Source organism: Trachemys scripta, chromosome 15 (assembly GCF_013100865.1).
Source record: "Trachemys scripta elegans isolate TJP31775 chromosome 15, CAS_Tse_1.0, whole genome shotgun sequence".
Taxonomy (NCBI): Eukaryota; Metazoa; Chordata; order Testudines; family Emydidae; genus Trachemys; species Trachemys scripta.
The window spans coordinates 5,821,563-5,843,199 of record NC_048312.1 but is presented as its reverse complement, the minus strand read 5'-3'; the positions used below and the strand labels follow the sequence as shown (position 1 = coordinate 5,843,199).

At 48.0% G+C, this 21,637-nt stretch overlaps 1 protein-coding gene across 6 annotated transcripts in view; it reads left to right on the top strand.

Moving 5' to 3' along the window:
- Window positions 1-21,637, top strand: part of CUX2 (cut like homeobox 2) — a 223,130-nt gene that overhangs the window by 126,572 nt on the left and 74,921 nt on the right. For 2 of the 6 annotated variants that reach the window (XM_034790834.1, XM_034790839.1), the window contains exons 2-3: window positions 9,503-9,613; window positions 13,875-13,922. The exons of 1 other annotated variant lie outside the window; for it this stretch is intronic. In XM_034790834.1, coding sequence (XP_034646725.1) covers window positions 9,503-9,613; window positions 13,875-13,922 — 159 coding nt within the window. The remainder of the gene's footprint in view (window positions 1-9,502; window positions 9,614-13,874; window positions 13,923-21,637) is intronic. 3 more of the 6 variants (XM_034790836.1, XM_034790840.1, XM_034790835.1) reach the window with 2 other exon arrangements.

The window sequence follows — 21,637 nt, the reverse complement described above, 5'->3', positions numbered from 1 at the left end:
GGGGGGGGGGGGGGGGGGGGGGGGGGGGGGGGGGGGCTGCTTTTTTCTGTTTGTTTTAATACCGGAAGCTGATAAACTTGACGAGGGTTAGGCAGCTCGAGTGCTGAGTCCACTGCCTGTGATGCTGCCCAGCGTAGTCTCATTGTTTTCTTGCACTCCTCCATCTGTCTGTATCCAGCTGTTGTCTCTTGTTGTATACTTTGACTGTAAGCTCTTTGGGAAGGGACCATCTTTTTAGATTAGATCATGGAATAGCCTCCCAAGGAAAATGATGGCGGCTGCAGCTGCCAAGACATTTGAGCATAGACTGGACAGAACACTAGAAAACACATTGTACCCCTGGGAAGAAAAGAGAGGACCTAGATAACCTTATGGATCACATTTTTAAATAGGCCACCACCAAGTATCTAATTGTGCAGCTGTAACTGATTGGGACTGCAGAATTGTGGGTGCAAATTATGGCATCTCTTTGACTGCACCCAGTTGTTCTTCTCTAGTCCAGATTGTCCAGTGCAAATTGTGCTGCTCAGGTATTGCATAGTGGGAGGGTTCCATTCCATCCAGAAATGGCCAGCGGCAAATTCCCCTTGCGAAGAGGAACTCCCAGCTGGCCCAGAACTGGCAGAGAAGGCTCCTGTGCCAGCCAGTGTAGGTGGAATGGTGGAGGAGCAAGGGGGCAGGGTGGAGTGGAGCTGTGTTATGTTGATTCTCTGCTACTGTAAATTTAGAGCAGTCCCATGGCTGTTCTAACTAATGTTCCGTGCCCACCCATGCTGAGCAAAGATGTAGGGGAGAACAGAGCCCTGTCTAAGTTCTTTTGACTGCATGGGGACTCGTTTCTAGTTGGTGCTTTCACTCTTAAAAACATTGGAGAGAAAAAAAAAGTTTTGTCTGTAAAAATAACATAAAGTAAACCTGTGCCACCAAACTGAAATAAACCCCCCATCTGGTTGTGTTGTTCAGTCATCTGTTCTTGAATTCAGTTGGTTAGCATTGTTATTTAAGTACCTCTGCTTATCACTTTTATTTCCTACTGGTAGAAAGGAAGTCCTCCTGGTGGTGGGTACAGTTTATAGGTAATTCAACTCAGCTTGGTGGGGATTTAAACATTAGTATTGATGCTAAAGTTTTTAATAAAATATAGGTAGAGAGAGGGGTATTGATTCTTAAAGGTTTTTTTTCCTTTTTATTGTAGCAGAGAAGGGTTGATGTATTGGTGAACATGAAATAAGAATGTCCTATGCTAGTACATGAGACTGCAAATGAGGACAGATATGCTAACAGAGGAATAAGTCAGGAAAATGTATCTGGAATTGATCATTTGCAGCTTGCTAGAGTTGGGTGATGCTCATAGGCAAAAGGGCAATGGACCCAGGCTAAGAACTGGTGAGATCCCAGGCAAGGAATGTAGCACAGAAGGTTTCAGATCAGATCACGGCATATTAATTTCTGCAGTTTAAAGGGTATTTTTTGATTCAGTTAGTGACTCCACCTTTCTGGATGCCAGTAACAGACTGTCACAAGCTTGGGAACAGCAGGTTTGTGTAGGACAGAGCTGAATTTGGATCATAGCTAAGGGATGTTGTGAGCTGGGCGTGGAGGACAAAAGCTAGTAGTATTGCTCATCTGTTTTTAAAGTGGAATTTTTGAATGGAAGAACCTCAATTGTCCATGCTACCTGCCTGCTGTGAAATGAGCTGACTAGCCCACAAAGTTATGGTCAATCCAGCCTAGTTACAAGGCCGCGGTTTGGTCCCTAGATATGCTACAACTCCAGCCTGCTTCCATTGCATACGGGACCTTCCATTGCCCCGTCCTTGGGCTTCACACTGAGCACTTGGGCTGCCCAAAGTTTTGGGCTGCTAGTGACTGTCTGTGCGGCCCTGCGTAAGTAACTTCACCTTGCGGGATTGGGCCCTTATACAGCCACTCCATGCTCAATGCACAGCACGAGCCAAACCTGTCTCCCAGACATCTGTGGAGATGGCCATCCCAAAGTGCCTTGCCCCCTCCTAAACTCCCACAATTCTCTGTCTGTGGCCCCAGCAGCCAACACAGTGTGAGACAGTGGCCTGGGTTTTCCCAGAATGCACCGCTGCAAGAATGCAGCGGGTGTGGACCGCTCAACATGCCAGACACAAGTTTGTGCTTCTGGGTGGAATGCTGCCATCTGGACACGTTGAAAAAATGGTGGCTTGTAGCTGTTCTCTCTGGAGCCTGTCAAACCCTGGTTATGCTATCGGGGTTCTGTTTGCAGGTGGGACTCTAAACAATGGGACCTATACTGTGAACATGTCACTTTGGGCCAAATGTAGGAGTTACACCTGGAATGAGTTTATGTTACCGGGCCAGAGAGTGCCTCTGCGGCCAGTTGTGCTTGGCAGCTCAGCTGTCAGCAAGAGAAGGTGGCCGAGAGGTGGATCAGAAGTGCTGGGGGCATTTGAAACTCAGAGGCATATTTTGCAGCCCTCTCTAACCAGTGTATGGTGCCAATGTACTCCCCTTGCTGCTGGGGTGCTGTACTGCTTAATATCATCATTTCCCTTTGGGGAAGGGTGGACCCCCAGTAATCATGGGACCCGCAGATAACCCCCAGCCTGACCTTGTGTTAATTCAGGCCTGCTGCTTAGCTCCCCTTTCCCAACATAGTGTTGCCTTGAGGCTAACACATACGCAAATTAAATAGCCAGCAAGTACCAAGGGCCACTACCTTCCACCTCGTGGTCGGAAAGGCCCCCTTTCAGCAAAGCTCTTAAGAACACACTTAAATTTAAGCGTGTGCTTAACTTGTATTGAAGTTAGTGGAATGGAAGCGCATCCTTAAAGTTCTGGGCATGCTGAGTCCGGGCCGCTTGTCTGAACACAGAGGGTGTAGCTTGCTCCCAGGGCAGAGGTGCCTGGGGTCAGATGACTCCCCGAGGTGTGAGGCCAGGGAGGAAGAGGTTCATTGCGTGGCATTGGAGCCTGTCTCCTGGGATTCATAGAACCTCGCTCCCAGTTCTCTGAATGGGCAGTCGAGGCCAAGGGGAAGCTCTCTGATTCTGATGTCAATTTATATGTGCTCAGCTCAGCTCGTTAGAAGTGTGATTGGCGCCTTTCCCCATCCAGAGGCCTCTCTTTTCCCTTGGCATGGCCAGAAAGCACAGGCCAGTCCTACATTTTGCTGCCAATGGGGAGGCTCCAGTTTGGAGGTGGGGCCGATCAGGCAGAGAATTGGTGCTTAGCAGAAATAAAGGGATGTACTTAACTGTGGCAAAGGGTCTCTGGTTTCCTGACAAGCTGTACCGTGGAGGTGGCTGCGTTTCAGCGCTGGAGAAAGCGATTCCTCTCTCGCTGTTTGTACAGTCTGATAGGAAAGCTTGTAAAACACCTGGGGATGACGGGCACTGCATGCCACACATGTGAGATTGTTGGAGTCACAGAGAGTCTCAGTTTGAGGGACAGCTGTTCTGTTGCCCATTCGTCCCCGCGGCAGAGTCATCCCCAGGATCTATCACCTCTACCGCACACGCGGCCCCCACTGACATGGTGGCAGTTCTGCATATGGCGCCAGCACCACGCATGCCGGTACCCTGATCTGAGAGATCACTTTGACAGCCAGCAAACAGAAGGATTCTGACTGGAGCGTTTAGGTTTGGCTCTGGACTGTCCCGGGTTTTTTATCTCAGGGCCTGTCTGGCTGTTCTGTTCTTATTTATAATCTTCTTCCTAAACTGTTTGGAAATGTTACTGTGTACAAAACCAAACCCATCGGGCAGTGCTTGTGTTAGGAGGCTAGTACTGTATTTACTGTTCTTTAGCTTTTATTAAGTTATTAAACAAGGGAGTACAAGAAACAACCGTGGCTGTGATTTATTGGCTAATGATTACACCGAAGCCTTTGACTAAGTGCTGTATGTCACGGAAAGCCCTGGACAAGTCTGCGAGAAATGGGTTTCCATGTACATTTCATCATTTCACTCTTTGATCTCTGTCATGGCCAGAAAGTGACAGTTAGAACAAGACACGCAACAAAGCGGCTCAAAATTAAACACAGGCGCTTGTCGCTCTCTGGCTTGGCTTCCATGCATTGGCACAGCTGTTACGCCAATGCCCGTTGCTCTCGATTTATTCTGGTGTAAAGGAGAACGAGAGCTCGGATCTCTCTGGTTGCTATCCAAACCAAGGTCTTTCCGTGTGTTAGAAACACAGGCTGCTACTGTACCATCCTGAAACCACCAGTATTCCTGTAACGCACCAAAAGGCACTTAAAAAGATGCTGACTGCCATTTTTCACTCCCTGTTTCTCTGTATACACACAGGATTTAGTTTTATCTGCTTTCTCTCCAATATTTTTTATATAACAGTGAAATATTTATATTGTCCAATAAAAGGCAGTAAGCTTGCAATCTCTCTCAAATTCATTTGAGACCAAGAGAGCTTCATTGTATGAATTTCACACCCGGCAGTGACCCCTGATAATTGACTCCATACATCTTTAGCATCAGAAATTTACATAATATGTAGGAAATGATTGATAGCTTCTGTAACCCGGCCTGTCTAACATCCCATCTACCGTGCGCCCGTGTGCACCGCAATCCGTCTTGTACACGGCAATCTGTCTTGTTCTGTCCTGCTTCACAAACCTGGCAGGCCCTCTTCCTCTGTGTCCCCTTCCCGCTGCAGCCGCGCCAGCACAGCCAGCCATTTCCCTCTCTGTCTCCTGTGGACGGATCCGGTCCCTGTGCCACATGCAGGAACAAGGAGAGGCTTTGAGGAGGGCGATTCAGGGCCACACGCTGCTCTCGGTGACGTTGGAATTGGGAATGACCCCACTGACATTGGGGGAGTGGCTCTGCATTTACACTGGGGTAAGTGAGCCGAGTTTGTGTCCTGGGTTCTCTTCCCAGCTCGTGCTGTGTGATCTCTGGCACTCTGGGCCTAATTCCTCCCGGCGTGGTGGCCCCTTCCCGCTAGCTCTGGCAGATTCGTCTCCAGGGACGGTTGACGTAATGGCTGTATGCTGTCCCCGGCGCAGAACTGTGTTGGAGATGTTCCCAGGGGAACGTCAGACACATGATTTTTGGTGGCCTGACTCATTACTGTTTAACATTGGAGACCTGCCGTGCTCAGGAGAGTCCTGCACTGCCTAAGCCAAAGAGCCAGTTAAGAGTCAGAGAAGCATATCGGAGCAATCACTGCAAGAACACTGCCCTGCCCTGCTTCTCTTTGACTGGGTGAATGATGAGTGGATCAACTGCGCCCCACATCCCTTACAGGGCAGGTAACTATTGAGAAGTTTTCACATCTGTGAAGGACTGTTGTAAAGAGGACCATGGTGATCAGTTGCTCTCCATGTCCACTGAAGGCCGGACAAGAAGTGATGAGCTTAATCTACAGCAAGGGAGATCTAGGTTAGATCTTAGGGGAAACGTTCTAATTCTAAGGAGAGTTAAGCTCTGGAATAGGCTTGGAATCTCCGTCACTGGAGGCTTTAAGAACAGGTTGGGCAAACACCTGTCAGGGTTGGTCTCTATTTCCTTGGTCCTGCCTCAACGCAAGGAGCTGAACTCGTTGACCACTCAGTGTCCCTTCCAGCCCTACATTTGTATGGTTCTGTTATTCACCCCATTTCACAGACTGAGTAGCTGAGGCCCAGAGGTTAGTCTCCTGCCCAAGACCCCAGCGACTCGCTGGCGGAGGTGGGAATACAAACAGGAGGCCCGACTCCTCGTTCCTAGCTCTAGCTGCTAGACCAGACACCCTCCTTAAAATGTTAGGATAAAATGGCCTCCCATCTCGGGGTTCAAGGAGTGCAGCAGTCCGGCCTCTGGTGCTTCATATCAGTACTTAGCTGGGGCGTTTTCAGCCCTATTTCAGGTTTCCTCGTGAGATTTCCGGTACTTCCTGGTCCCGTTGTGGGAGGATATACCAGCCGATCGTTATCTCATTGCTTCTCTCACTAACCTGGACAGGCCGTGTGGGGCTGCGCGGTATATTACATGTGCTTGTGCGTGCGTGTGAAATGGGTGTATCAATAAAATATGGAATGAATAAAAAGTTCATGGGATTTTTTTCTAATCCCTCAAAGGGTTGAGTTCAGGTGGGGCTTGGAGCCCAGTTTCCATGTTGGATCAGTGCTTTTCGGAACTGAAGTCATGGGCATGTCTCTACGGCCCCTGCCCCTGTCAGACGTCAGCGGCCAAAACTCCTGTTGAGGTGAAGAAGAGCAGGACGGAGCTTGTAGTTTCAGCTCTGCTTGCGGGGCTCCCTAGCAGATGTCGCGGTCATTGTGGGTGTTCGTTCTCGGTGACTAAAATCCCTTCCCGAGTTGTCCGCTTGTTGGCCTGTGGCTTGAGGACGTCGCCTGTCTGACCCCGTGGCCGCTGTTGTGCTAGTGGAAAGTGGGATGTTTATTATTCAGAACGGGCTGCTCGGAGGCTCCCGCATGTCTGTGTCTGATGTGCCATTAATCAGAGGAGCCTATCGAAATGGAAGGGCTGGCACAAATGACAGGGTTTGTGTAAGCGCGTCCCCCATACGATCAGATGGGGGCTGTGGGGGAGGTGACCGTGCTGCATATTCAGGCTAGCAGAGGGGTTCTCCTTGTGATAGAATCGGCTGCTTACTGAGTGGTCTCTTGTCTGAATTCTGGCCTTATCCAGGGAAGCCCAGCCTTGGCCAGAATTTGATACATGTACGGGGCTGAAGGCTGATACAGTTAATGGCTGTTATCTCAGCTCATGCCTCCTAGTTACACATCGAGACATTCAGTAACCGGTTGACCACGAGATAGGAAACTAGCCAGCCCCTTGCCCTGCAGCCGCCCCGCAGCCAGCGGCTTTCGCGTGGGTACGTTATCGCTTTCTGCAGAACGAGTTTACTTTAAACAGTTTAGTCTCCTGAGCCCATCGCCCACGTGACGGCTGCAGGGGGGTGCTGCTGCCCAGGAGGGCCCTGGCGGGACTGGAGGAAGGCCTCAATTGATGTCATCCCCTGTCAGAGGGCAGGGCAGAGTGCTGGTGAACGGCTGAGCAGCCCCCAGAGTAAATTCAGCTGTGCTCACTGAGGTTATTTCTGCTCCGGACAGTGGAGCCCCAGAAATTCTCATGGGTGACTCTGCTGCTCACGCTCCTCGGGGGGTCTGAGCACAGGGAGGCCCATTGCCAGGTACTGGAGGTGGTGAGTGAAGGTGTATTTCTCCAGCAGGGCTGTGGGTGGGGAGCTCTGCAGAACCTGATTGGGGGGCTAGAATAGGAAAACCTACACACCACGTTGCAGCTGAGGATCTCGGCATGATCCACGCTTTACAGATGGGGAAGCTGAGGCTCAGAAAAGTTACAGGATGAGTTCAGGGCCCCAGAGTGAGTCAGTAGCAAAGCTAGGAACAGAAACCTGGTCTCCTGATTCCCAGGCAGGTTCTGTGGACTGCACCACATGGCCTCTATAGAGTCTTTCCTCCCCAGACCTGCTGGAACCTAACTTGGCAGCCCCTCCGAGGCCTTTATTCCACCTGTGATCTGGAGCAGCCGCCATGGTTCCTCTATGCTTGGGCTGCTGTCTGCACCTAGGGCTCCTGGCCACTCTCGGTGTGCAGGTTAATGAGGTCCTACTGTAGCATTTTCTTTTCCAAGCAGTGAACTGCAGTTTCAGTCCCACCTGCTGGGCAGAGCGGGCTGCGTGTACAGTTCATCCCATTGGGACATTTCCTTTTTAAAGCGGCGCTGGGAGATGGAGGACCAATCTGAGACTAACGCGGATACGTTCTGACCCTCTGACACCAGCGCTTCAGCCTCCGATTTATCAAAAAGCAATTAATAGAATCTTTCCCCTCTTACATTTTACGGTTTGTGTCTCTTCCCTTAGACTGAAGGGTGGTAATTAGAATCTGTGTTAACAGATAAATTCTAATGAGGTTTTGATGGCTGGAATATATACTCTTACTGTATTCCTGAATCAGACAAAGGCCTCTACGTTTTGCTGAGTTTTATGGCACTGGTATAAATTTTTACTGGTTTCACCTGATAGGAGTCAGATAATTACTGTGTATTTCATGATTTGAGGGTGGGGGGAGAAACACTGGAAGAGAGGAAGTGAGATGTAGTGGTTAGAGCTTGGGACAGAATGATGGTCAATCTGGGTTCTCTGCCTGGATCTGCCACTGAATTGCTCTGGGACAAGACACTTAGTTGTCGAAATGGGATAATGCTAGTTCCCCAGTTCTGTAAAGCGCTTTGGGATCTGGGTGGTAAGTGCACCGTGTTATTTCTACATAATCGTCACCATGTTTCATTATCTGGAGGCCGGCCTTTCCAGTTGGAAGCATTGAGCTGTGCATGCTGGCTATACGGGTATAAATGACTTTCAATGTGACGGCTACTCCCACTAATTCCTTTAGCCCCCATATATATGACTTTCCTCCAAAAGTATTTCCAGCATGTACTTGCGTGTTTGTAATAAGTGTGAACGCGTATGTCAGTTACGGCGCTGGGTCTTGACAAAGTAGGATTTGATCGGTGCTCCCGGAGTCCCAGGCAGGGTATGCTATACCACACAGCCTGACGTGCCAGCCAGGGGACCACCACCCTTTGATGCAAACAGACAGCAGAGCACACCGGCAGACTAGGGCCTGAATTATGCAAATGAATGCCATGACTGCTAATGGGGCCACGCGCCCCCCTTATGAAATTTGCAGACACTAAAGTCAAGAAGAGAAGGAAGGGTGCAATGAAAGATACATGCCTAACAAATGTGGCTATGCATAGTGCATTATCCCCTTCTCCCCCAGCCTAGATCTGTTGGCTTGGAGGGTGATTTTTTTTCTTTTAAAATGCCATTTTAAATCCTGCATCTGATTGCGGTTTCACACACGCAGGTTAGTGTTCTTCAAAACCAGCTTGATCTGAATCCATAATTCTTTAATGAAACATTTCCCTGCACTTGAAGTGAACTGTGCATGATTTACTGCGGGATACCCAAAAGGTCAGTTTACTTAATATCGGCACCTTCATTTTTCCAAATTCTGCTGAAATTAAAAAGCCATATATATCTTAAAAGGCATATTTATGAACACTTAAGCGTAAGTAAGTCATAGTTGGACTTCTTCCCTCTCTGCTGATATATGGAATCTGGCAACGAAGCGGGCTTAGAATAAAATCTGGCAATCCAATATGCTGCACTTTACTATTTTGACACTACCACGGTGATGTTTTTTTTGCAGTTATTGTGGAGCTTATGTCACTGTTCCTTTTGGGAGTGAAAGGGTGGGGGGAGGAGAATACTGATGAGCTGAGCTTCTTGATTATCTCGCTTTTATTTTATTTTATTTTATTTTGCATTGAATACATAGTTTCTTCAATTATTCATGCAACCTCCTTGTCGATATTGCAGGTCTTGGCTTTGTAAGGGAGGAAAATGAAATGCTGGGGAGAATGATGTGTACAGTTTAAAAAAAAATGCATCAAAAACATCTTTTTTCTTTCTTTCTTTTTTTTGTTTTTGTTTTTGTTTTGTTTTGTTCCAGAAGGAGCTTAATTCTGTTGCTTCAGAACTGGCTGCTCGGCAGGAAGAGAGTGAACATTCTCATAAACATTTAATTGAACTCAGCCGGGAATTTAAGAAAAATGTACCTGAGGTACAGTATATTTGCTGTTATAGAATTAACTCAGTAGGACGGCATATTTTCCTCTGTTCAAACTAGATTTTGAAAACCGTAGACATAAGTGACTAACAAGAAAGGAAGCTAATTAGCCACAAAGACAAATTATAGTCTCTAACCTTTGGGTTTTCTTTATTGCTTATTCTTGCCGCCTCTGATGGCTCCATTGTATTTAAAGGGGCTGATCCTGGGAGATGCTGAACAGGTTCTGCTCCCCCTCGATCAGTGTTGAGGGGAGCTCAGTGCTTTGCAGCACCGCTCAGAATCAGGCCCGAAAGCATTTCCATTAACAGAACTTTGGGTTTATAAAAAGCAAGTGTTAAGCTTTTGGAGCTGAGATCCTGGCATGCAGCTCTCAGCCCAGATGGGGTAGGCACAGTTTTATTTTTTTCTAAAATACATTTTATTTTAGTCAGTTTGACTGTTAGGATTTTTTCCCCCCTCCAGTTTCAGATGCTATTTTCTTTCCTGCCCATAAAAACAAAACCGTAAGGGGAGATTTTCAAAGGCCCACCAGGCAGGTAGGTACCCAGCACCCACTGAGAGTCACTGCAAGGGGGGCATGCCCCTTTGAGAATCTACTCCTTTGTTCATGAGATTCAGAGGGCCTGAGGCTAGCAGAATACCTTTCTCCATGAGTAGCCCTATTGCTTCCAGTGGGACCACAGCATGAGGTGTGATTCCAGTGGGACCAAGGCCTGAGTTGTGATGTTTTCCTTCGTGGGAGTAAGGCTGGCAGAAAGGGGGGAGGGATAGCTCAGTGGTTTGACCATTGGACTGCTAAACCCAGGGTTGTGAGTTCAATCCCTGAGGGGGCCACTTAGGGATCTGGGGCAAAATCAGTACTTGGTCCTGCTAGTGAAGGCAGGGGGCTGGACTTGATGACCCTTCAGGGTCCCTTCCAGTTCTATGAGATAGGTATATCTCCATATATTATTATATTAAAGGGGCTCAGAGAAATTAGAGAGAGGGGCAAGGGTCTTTATGGTCCTGTCTGATCCATTCTCAGTTTCCTCCTGTCAGTTTTTTGGTGTTCTGTCCAATAAGATTTAAGGCTGGGCCCAAGGGAGTGAATTTCAATGGCCTTTGGATGCCTAACTCCCTCCCTCAGACACGTTTGACAATCTCAATCTGACTGCCCCAGGAATGGGCTTTCCTCCTGCTAATGGGGATGACACATAGTAAATTTTCCTGATATCAAGCCTAAAATCTCCTTCCATGAATCTCCTTCTTGTCTAGAAACCCTGCTCCCTCGTTGGTCTTCCCACTGTTCATATGTTTGTGATGTCTATTAAATGGATTTTGCATGCACTTAAATGATAACCAGCGTTTTCTCTCGCTACAGCTTAGCATTTAAAGATCTTAAACCACGTATAGAAATTTGACACAGGGAACACACTTCACCAACCTCTGAAATGCAGCCACACCTGGGGTGGTGACTGTTTGACAGCCCTCGCTAACAGTAAACGTACTCAACTGAAAACGAAAAAGGAATTGAAGGTGATCAGGATGTAATGATTGCATGTACTTCGGCCCGTCACCATGGTTAACACTTCTAATCTGGTGGAAAAAGTGCAAAGGGATTGTTAACCAGCACAAAGGGACAGCACCTCCGTGTTCTATCTGGTGTGCAAGCCGGCAGCTCCAGCAGCCATTGGTTCAATGCTGATTCCGATTTAAAGGGTCAGCTGGGCAAAAGTGAAGGGTGGCCAGTGTAGACGGGAGCAGCAGCTTTAACGTTTCCTTCCTGTTAATTCCAGTGGGAGATTGGTGCTCTCTGCTCTGTTAAATCCTGTCAGTTTTCTTTTTCAGCAAAGGCCCTGGTGGGCCATAATGTGAGTCGCGTACTTTGGGGGTTAATTTGTTTAAAAACGGTGGGTGAATTGGGTGCCAATGAAAGAGAGAAACCGTGGGCCTGATCCAAATCCCAGCAAAGTCAATGGAAAGCTTTCTGTCGAATTCAGTGAAAACTAGATCTGGCTCTAACGACCCTGCCCACGAGCCATGCCCGATGCAAGAATGCACTGTGCAAACTTCCACCGCTTAGAATTGCCGATGCGTCTCCGTTCTGTGTGCACACACTAGTTGATAGCTGGCCCAGAGAGAGTTAACCGTGTCTCCCTGAGCCGAACGCCTACCACAGGTGTATATCCTCGCTGTGGGGAATAATACAGATTCTGCTTTCACATCCATGTGAATGGGAGTAACTCCATTAAAGTCAATGGAATGACTCTGGATTGACATGGGTGTGAGAGCAGGATGTGGGTCAATATCCGGAGACCCGGCTGGGCTCTGCAGCGGTGGATTGTCCTTCGGAAGAGACCGCTGGAGTGAGCTTTCAAGGCCCTCTCTGAGCTTGGATAGAAATGGGCACCTCAGAGGGGAGTCTGCCTTCATGGATTGAATCCTGGATGTAAGATGCTCTTTGAATCAGCTTTATAAACCCCAAACTTCCCAGCTCTTCCCTTGCTTGGTCTTGGCTCCATGCCCCCATTATCCAGTGCGGGCCTCCCCTCGGTAGGGTCTGCCCTTCCTGCAAGCTTCACAATGAGCCTCAGTGGAGGTCACCAAATGCATTTCCATTTGGGGCGCGTGCCAGGATTTGAACCCAGGCCCGCAGAGGTGACAGATATATGCCCATTTCCGCCGAGCCCCTGGACCATCTCCCCACATCAGCTGCACTTGAGAAATAGCCACCGATGCGCCTGCTGTTCAAAGGAAATGGATAAAGTTAGCGTAGAGCTCATGGAAGGTGCTGGATAAGGGTATCCCCTCGCCTGCAAAACCCCAGGTAGCAGCATTTCCCATCATGCCTTCCACCGTAAGTGAAGGAACCAACTTGAGGGGCAAAAGGGGGCAGCCTAGGCTGTATCTGCCCTGCGGTCACAAGGAGTGATGGCGGCTCATGTCGACATACGTGAGCTAGTGTTACTCCAGCTAGCTTGGTACTGCAGCTGTGAAGCCGTGGCAGGACAGACATTAGTAATTACCCAGGGTTCCAGGCGACTTGTCCAGCCCGTCGTGAAGCCTGTAATGACGTGTCTTTGCTGCTCCGGTACTGAGTTAACTAGAGTAAAGTTACCTCGGGTTGTAGACGTCCCTTAGTCCCCATGTCCCAGTCAGACCTTGGCTCCCTATCTGACACCCTCAGTAAGGTACCTGCTGTGATGATCTGCGACCGGCTTTTCAGAGGCGCTGCTCCCACTGACTTCAGTGCTCAGCCCCTCTGAAATTCAGATCAGTCGGAACTGGCCCGAGACCCACTGGCTGCTGTTGGGTGGGCCGCTGCACGAGGTGACCGTGCTCACCTTGTTGTTAGAATGGTGCTCGCCAAACGCTGTCGTTAATCTGGCAGCCGTGTTTTGGTTTAAGCTGAGTTTTGTGCTTACAATCTGCTGTGCTCCCATGAATTGTATTCCTCACGACATAGAAAGGATCAAACCACATACCCTGCTGGGTAGCTGTGTGCAGGCAGGACCCTATCTGGCCATTACCGCAGCCTCAGGGCTGAAGTAGCCCGTACAGGCATTGCCCTCCCCTTCCATAGCTTGGCCGGGCCTAGGCAGAAACAGGGATCCAGAGGCCTGAGACAGTGTTGTGTTCTTGTGAACACACATACGCAGAAGAGCAGCTGGTGTAGAGCAGTATCAACACCTGAAGAGGACTGACATAGTTCAGTGTCTTCCTGAATTACACATGCTCCTCAGATACTCATGGGTGTCTCCTGTTGCCTTCTACTCCAGGATCACGAATGTGGCCCCTGCTGGGCTTGACCCTAAGAACGTTCTTCTTGCAGGGCAGGGGACCCATTCACAGCAGCTCTGGGGCACACCGCACTTCGAAAGACTTATTGGAAACGGATGCTGGAAAGGACTAATGTGTCTTGGTAGGCAGAGGACGGGAGGGAGGGGTTTGACTACCCCCTGTAAAGAGAAAGTGGAGGAGGGGAGAAAGATCAGTGCTGTTTGACTGGCCTCTTGCAAAGACTCAGTCAATGTAGACATGCTACGGATTAAAAACCTCTTCACCCTTTGTCAGATTTTAGATTATGGTAGGTTAAGAGTAGCCGTTGAGAAGATTAGGTCCAGCCAGGGCACCAGCTCTAAAGCTTCAGAGAAGAGACAGGTAGTTGCTCATGCCCGTAGTTCAGTGTGTGTGGATCTGTAGATATATACAAATACCACTGCAGAACTCGTACGATATCTGCTTCTGGTGAACTCTCTGATCTCTCTTTCAGGAAATCAGAGAGATGGTGGCTCCTGTCTTAAAGAGCTTCCAAGCAGAGGTAAGAAGCCGTCACTCGCAAGAGGTACTCTGTCGTGATGGTGTTTGCGACTAGCCAGATTAGACTGAGATGGACCCTGGGGATAAGAAAAAGCAGATAGATACCAAGACCAAACTGCACAATCACTGCACAGCATGTTCCTCACTTCCAGCTCTCATACGCTTCCTCTGAGCTCACTAAGGCCAAATTCATCCCTTCATTGACCCCCTGCCGGTACTGATTGCTCCTAGTTTGTACTGTGTCCCCCCACCTAGTCATCTCGCAAGAGATCTTGGGTATTTTACATGTGCAAATGAACTTTCCCAGCTCAGGTACCAGTCTGATGTGGCGAGATTTAAATCCTTCTAAAGGGGAGGGCAGTGTGGGAGAAATATCGCACTTCAGAACAGTTGTTTTAAATGATTGCTCTTCTGGGGGCTGCTTTCTGTGTTCTTCTAATGTGCGTAGATTGAAACCCCTAGAGAGATGGAGGCACTCAGCGCTCACCACCAGCAACACATTAGAATCTGTCATCTGCTGAGCATTACATTACTTGAAATCTGTCTCTTTGGAACACCGGAACTGCATAAGAAAATATGAAAGTAAACAATAACTGGATTTACACAAATGCGGCTGATTTCCATATTTCTCATCACTTCATTTTATTACTCAGTTTACTGATATGCTCATTTATTTATAGGGCAATCCGGTATTGATTCATTCCAATGCACTATGCATAAATACACAAAAGAGAGCGATAACAATAGGAATACATTTTCAGTCTTTTAAATACTGCGTTTTTCCCAATAGCTTTCATTAGATCTGCTTGGAGAAGATGAGCTATGTGCTTTGGGAGACCCAGCCTGCCCCTAAAGAGGAGTGGCTCTGGATTTATGGCAGTGTAACTCAGATCAGAGTCTGGCCGCCCGACTCCACATTTTCTTTAGAATCCCCCTTACTGATTCGGTTTCTTCCAGGAAGGTTTTTGCAGGTGGTTTTGAGGAGTTGCCTCTGAATGATGAATAGGAAGATGCCTGTCCGGCGTTAGGGGTGTTGAGCCCAGTCCTTGTCCCACTGAAGTCAGTATGAGTTTTCTTACTGAATACAGTGGATGCAAGATTGGGCCTTTTATCAGCCGCTGTTGGAGAAACTCCAGACCATTAACTCTGCTTTTTGGCAAGTAATTGAGGGAGGCGCTGATTTCCCTCTCTTTGCGGGGCTGTATTCTGCCCTCACTCACCCCGTGCAAATCAGGATCAAAGTGGCTGTACAGGTGACGTTTGCTAATTTTCCATCCCGTTTCAGTTCGGTTGACTCTGATCTTTGCCAATGTAGGAGCAAATCCTTCATGCGTCAAAACCCTTGCTGAGGTCACTGGGAGTTTTGACTGAGTAAAGGCTACAGCATTTGGCCCATCCTCAGCCCATGTAAGGAATAAACATTTAAGGTGAAAGGTGTGTTAAGTGGAGGTCAGCATCCTTCTTCGCTGTAAATCAGGACAGCCCCACGGACCTCCACACAACCGTGCTGGTTTATAACAGCTGGCGATCTGCCCTGTTTGCTTATTAGCTGGGGTGAAATCTTGAAAGCCAGAGAACTCTGGCTTTACACAGCAAGAAATTCTCCCCTCCCATGCTCCAGGTTCTGACCACTGGATCTATATAATCATGGCTCCAGTGGCCCGGATTCCATCCCCACAGATCCCGACTGCTTCTGCTTATTCAGAACCCCCCTCCAGTAGGCAGCAGGTGGCAGAGTCCTGCCTCTAGGCCATTCCAGTGATGCCCCCCTCCACCAAACCACTCAGCCAGAATGGCTGGTGCTGGGGGTGTTTAGATTTTACTAAACATGAATATTTACAAGGGAGAATACAGTGCTACATCCTATGTCCTGGGGAGTAACCAAAAAGCCCCCATGATGAATGCAGTGGCTCCCCCTCCTATTTTTTCTTTTAAATGGAAAGAAAAAGCTCATTTTGAAGTAACAACCTGTGTTTTTGCAGTCCCCATAAGCAGCTCGTATACATTTAGGCGCCTGTATCCTTTATATGCAGTCGCTCAGTGGGAAGGGGGAGTTGTGGGGTGGAGAAGGGACTAAATCGAACCCACTGAGAATAAAAACAGCTTTTGTTTTCCATCCTGATTAGATAAAGGCCGGTTTATTTCCCTGGCACGGAATAACAAAAAGCTGTCCATGACAGTAGCTTAATGGCAACAGCTTGAAATGGACAAAGTTTGAATCTCCTTGCACGGAGAGAAAAGAGCCAACCGAAAGCCCTGCTAATTACAAAAGTTGCTTTATGAAAGATAATTCAAAGCAATAATTTAGCAAACATAATCAAGGCGCGCAGATGGGGATTTTGATGAATAGTTTGCAACATGCAATTAGCAGCTCTTGCAGTTACATATCATTAACCCTCAGAGCACAAAAATTATTTTCTCATTATTAGATGAAAAGGTAAAATTAAGCTGACTAGACAGTAAAGGAACAAACTACAATTAATTACCTTCATTTATTACAGTCATTATTTGAAACTTATTTTTTTCTCCAATAGATAGATGAAAACATCTAAATGAAAAGTTTTGTTATGCTAAAGCAGAGGTGAAACTTTCCAATCCGTCTGTACACTGGAGCGTCCCTGTGCTGTGGGAAGGGCTGCTTCATCTGCTAGGCGCATCTGATTGAGCGGATATTTTATTTCAGATAAAAAGGCAATTTAGCAATAATTAAAGCTGTATAATACATCAGGTTAAACATGGAAAGTAAAGTTAAGGGCTAAGGATCAAAAGGGGGAAGGTTAAAGAAAACATGTCACATCCTTTTTCTCGGTCCCCTGTTTGTATGTTGTTTGCTGAGAGAGCTCACCAGAGCCAGGCCTCCGGTCTTGCTCTGTATCTGTAAAGTGGCTATTGCATTTTAGGGCCAATATAAATAGGTTTTGCTGAAGTGAGTCCCCTTTGGTCGATGTGAAATGGATACTTTTAAAAGGCTGTGGAAATGGAGCAGCTATGGCTGGAATGTCAAATACACAAGACCGGATTCTCCTTTGTGAATCCCAGACAACCCCATTGAAGTCAGTGGAGTAACTGGGAGCTGAATTCAGCTCTCATACCCTTGGGGAAAGAAAGTACCTATCACATGGATGCCACCAAGCCAGTGAAATGATGCTAGGAACGACTGACCACTTGCTTCCTGATGGGGAGGTGGAAGGAAGCAGTGTATCCAGCACGCCTTACTCGGGGAAAAGGCCCCTTGACTGTGGTGAGGAAGGACAGCAGAGTAGGGTCTGAATGTTCGGCAGCAAGGTAAAACCTGCGCTTTTCTCATGTGCAAAGTCTGACCACTAGAGAAAAGTGCAAAAGGCAGATAAAGGAAGGACGTTTGCAACAGAGCCACTTTTGAGTCTTGGTGAGCTTTTTGTGGCAAACTCCCAGCGCCATGAATCTGTGCGGAAATGAGAACGCCTGGGGAAAAAACTTCATTTTTTCCTGCAAGAAATGTTCCCGCAAAGACCCAAGTGTAAAGTGTGGAATGTGCCCTGGGGTATCAGATGGGCCTGTTTAATGCCAACATGTTTTATGTGCATATTTGGGTGCTGTTTCTGAGTAGTAACTGGGGAACATATGCACATGCTGTTTAATTTCATTAAGGGAGGGAAGGGCGCAGACTTTGAATTAAATTGATGGAAACATGGCAAGTAATTAACCGATGTCAGAGACATAAATCCTGTGTGGAATGACAAACCACACAAAAGGGAGAGACAGAGCCTGTATTTGTGCTCTGTGGCTCTAATGCCCGTGTCTGCACATGTACTAGTCAGTGGAAGGTTTGCCTGAGTAAGGACAGGATGAGTCTGGGTGAAAGGGGTATGAATTGAATGCTAAGGGGCGGGTTACAGTTGCTCTGCACAGATGCGCTAGAGGGGGAGATGATGGAGGCGTGTCTAAGCAGGCATGACCATGGCCCACCTATCAGCTCACTAGCCAGGCAGTGCTGGGGGGAGTGCCCGCTCTACCTTTTCATCCCAGGAGCCCATGCCCACACGCTGAGCCATCGGGCCTTACAAAGGCATAATCTGCCTCCACAGTGCTCTGGCACCGAGGATGCTCCCTCTGCCTCTGGGGTGGAACCAGATGGGGGAAATTAAATGTGTGTTGGTGTTTTAGAAACTAGTTTAATAATATCCCACTGGACCCAATCCCGACTGGTAACACTTCCTGTGGCTTCAGGGGGGACTTGGCCTGCAGCGTTCCGTGCACTCTCCTGACCTCGCCCAGTGGCTCCATTTGCTTTTCGGTGCTGTCTGAGATGAACACACAAGCCAGGGGCCTGTTGGTGAGCCCCCAGCACTCCCAGTGGCTTGAATGAGAGCTGAAGATGCTCAGCACCGATTGGGATCAATGCCGAGACGTCTCCTATTTCTTTGGCAGCCCACGTTCTGTTCTGAAAGGCTAATCCCCAACCCCAAATAATGCACTTCCTTTCCCCCCCCCGCACGAGCCCAGTTGTGCATTACCCCTGCATGCCGGCTTTCCCCTTTCGAGTTGTTGTAATGGCTCTCCAAACGGCTTTGAGCCCGATTCACAGTTGTCAGTATTAGCAATGGCTATAATGAAAGGCCAGTTAAAATTTTAGGTGTAAGACCTTAGCTCAGAATTTCCTGGGCTTTGTCTTTTTATCTCCAGACCCGTAATGTTGTCTTTAAAGCGCAGCAATTTTTCTGTAGTGGTGCTAGTGAGATTCAAGTCACTTACTGAAAAGTAATTTGCTTGTATATAAAGGACCTTTTACAGCCCAAAGCTTTTCTGGTAGTGTGCTGGCTTTTTGAAGTTAGAAAATCCAGAAGCTCCTTCTCGCTCACCTTATCTCAGAAAAGATGTGGCAGAGGTGGAAGGCGACCCAGGGGATGGTTCATTAAATGATTAAAGGCCTGGAGAGGCTTCTGTATATGGAGAAACAAACAAAAGATAGAGACCATCTAGTTCAGAGAGGAGTTAGAGAAAAGGGCTGTGATAGAGAGATACAGACTCACAAATGATCATGAGAAGGTATGTCTGGCACTCCTATATACTAGGATAAGGGGCCATTCTAAGAACCACATTTAAAACTGACAAAAGAAAATATTATTTTACATACTACAGAATTGACCTGTGGAACTCTCTGCCCCAAGACAGCGCTGAAGCCAAGAGCTTAGTGGGATCCAAAAAAAAAAAAAAAGCTAGACATTTCTCTGGGTAATGAGAATGTCTAGCATTTTTTTTTTATCCTGTGCAGTGTGGAAGGGATTTAAACTCTCCCACATGAGGGTACAAGCCAACCTTTGGGGATTAGAGACAAAGGTTCTCTATCGGCGGCTTCTTCCAATAATTGTCCATGAGGGACAATTCCTCCTGGAGGAGCTGGTTCTGGCTTCTGCCAGAGACAAGATCCTGAGCTGGTTGGATCCCCGGTGGCAGGGCCTGTGCCCTGGTCTGGAATGATTCTAGTTCATGAATCTAACAGGGAGAGGCTCCCTGTGGATTCCATCCAGCGCACAGAGAGTTAGCGGGAGTTCATTCCTTGGGGGCCATCTGCATTTGGGGGCTGTAATTTCCCTCTGCTTATCCATCCATGGCAGGGACGAGGCCCCATTCCTGGCCACCAAGCAGTGATGGCTTGGGAGCCCCATGTGTTTTCTCCATGGGGAGGTGATTGAGTGTGGTTTTGAGATGGGAGGCCTGAGGTTTTCCCCTGGGTGCTGGTGCCCCGAGAGCAGGAAAGGGCATCACTGGTGGGCCTGTGAAGCAGTGACTGGCCGGGCACGCTCTCCTTTGGGAGTGATGCAGGCGAGCTGGATGGCAGTGTGTCTAGGGGGAGAGGGCTAACCCCTGGGTTATGTACCCAGCCTTCTGCCACCCATACAGGCCACAGAGTCAAGGTCCCCAGCTTGACTGCTACATACTGGGGCAGGGCTCACCACATCCTGTCCATTGGAGCCTGGTGCTGCTGAAGGTGTTGGGACTGGAAGCTTGGACTAAGATGAGGCCTGGAGGGTAGCCACCAATTCCTACCGTCATGGCTTCACCTGGCTCAGGGCTTAGACATCCCCCACGTGGATCCTCCCCAGGATTTTCAGGGTTTGAAATCTGCGACATGGGCTGATCTCCAACTATTTCTTCCCCTGCGCTGGTGGAACAGTTCTCTTCTCCCATCAGCTCTCAAAAGCATCTTTAGCTGCAGCATCATCCATACACCCTTCTCTTCCCCAGCCCTCCACCCGTTTCTTCTGTTCCACCAGTCAGAGCCTGCTTCCCCCATTCTCACCCCGGCTCTTACAGGCTTTTAGAAAGTTGGAAAAGAATAAAGCTTCTGCAGTGACCCTGGCTCGCTGACCATCTAAAATCAATCTGCTCCTCACAGCCTCGTCCATTTCATTCCGAAGCCTTTCATTGCAGATTAGGCATCAATACAAGGTGGTTTACCGTTGCCAACGGTCAGTAAATGCACTAAAAAAATAAAATTGAATCAAAACCCGACTGTCAGTTAAAAACAAAACAAAGTTTACACTGGTGAAAAGGGCAAAATAATCTTGAAATATTTCCTCCCCTTACTCTGCTATAAAAAGAGCCTTTAATTTACTATAAGAACAGTCCTATCGGGATTAGGGTACCACTCTGGGATTTGGGAAAGCCAGGTTTAATTCCCAGATTCTGCCACAGCCTTCCTGCATGACCTTGTCCAAGTCACTTAGCCCCTTTGCGGCAGAATACAGCACGTGATGCTGTGAGGATAAATACAGTAAAGATTGTGAGGTGCTCAGATATCTCGGTGCTGGGGGCCAGATAAGAGCCTTAGGTAGATAAAAGGTATAATCCAAAATTGCCTCCAAATAATCATTCTCTAGACTTTATAGCCCGAGCTCTGAAATCTGTTAAGTCCCTGCTCTGCAGGGATGTGCCTGTGGGGATCTAACAGCAGGATCAGGGCCCATGTGTGCATTTTATTGTGTGCTGCAGGCTGCATTTCCTGACCTTTGAAAATGTGTCAGCATAATTCCTGAGTGTCAGGACAAAGCATGGATGTTCTCAGTAAATGTATTACTTGCCAGTTGGCATTCCTGGCTGCAGCAGTGCTCCAGCGAGGCTTACAGCATTAAAGCTGTTGAAAAATGTTTGCAGGTTATAATTTTTCATATTCATTTTTTTCTTACAATATTTATATAGTGCCGTGAATTTGCTGGCCATTTTGTAGACACTGAACAAGAAGTTCCTTGCCCTAGAGAGTTTACAATCTGTGGGTCTGATTCTGCAGAAATGTAAGCCCACATGAATAACTTTACTCACAGGAGTAACCTCATTAAAGTCAATGGGATTACTCACAGGAGTAATGTTCCCCCCCCCCCCCCCAATATTTTATAGATTTAGGCCCAAAATGGACAACCCAGATTGTCCGGCTGTTGCAATAAGCCCAGAGTCTCACAGCTGGCTCTGGTGAGCTTCTCTAGAATTCCCCCTTAACTCTGGCCGCTGTGCCGCATAGGGGCGCAGTCCTGCAAGGTGCTGAGCTTTCTGGTTCCAACCTGACAAAGTCCTTAAGCACCTGCTTCTTTTTGAGCATGAGGGTCGTCCCAGCGAGGTCCGTGGAGCCATGCGGAGTTACACCAGCTGAGGATCTGGCTCGATAAGTTTTCCCGAAGCATTGGATGAAAAATCGACTTTCCCAGAACCCTAGTGAGCTGATTTCTGAATGGCTCCCAG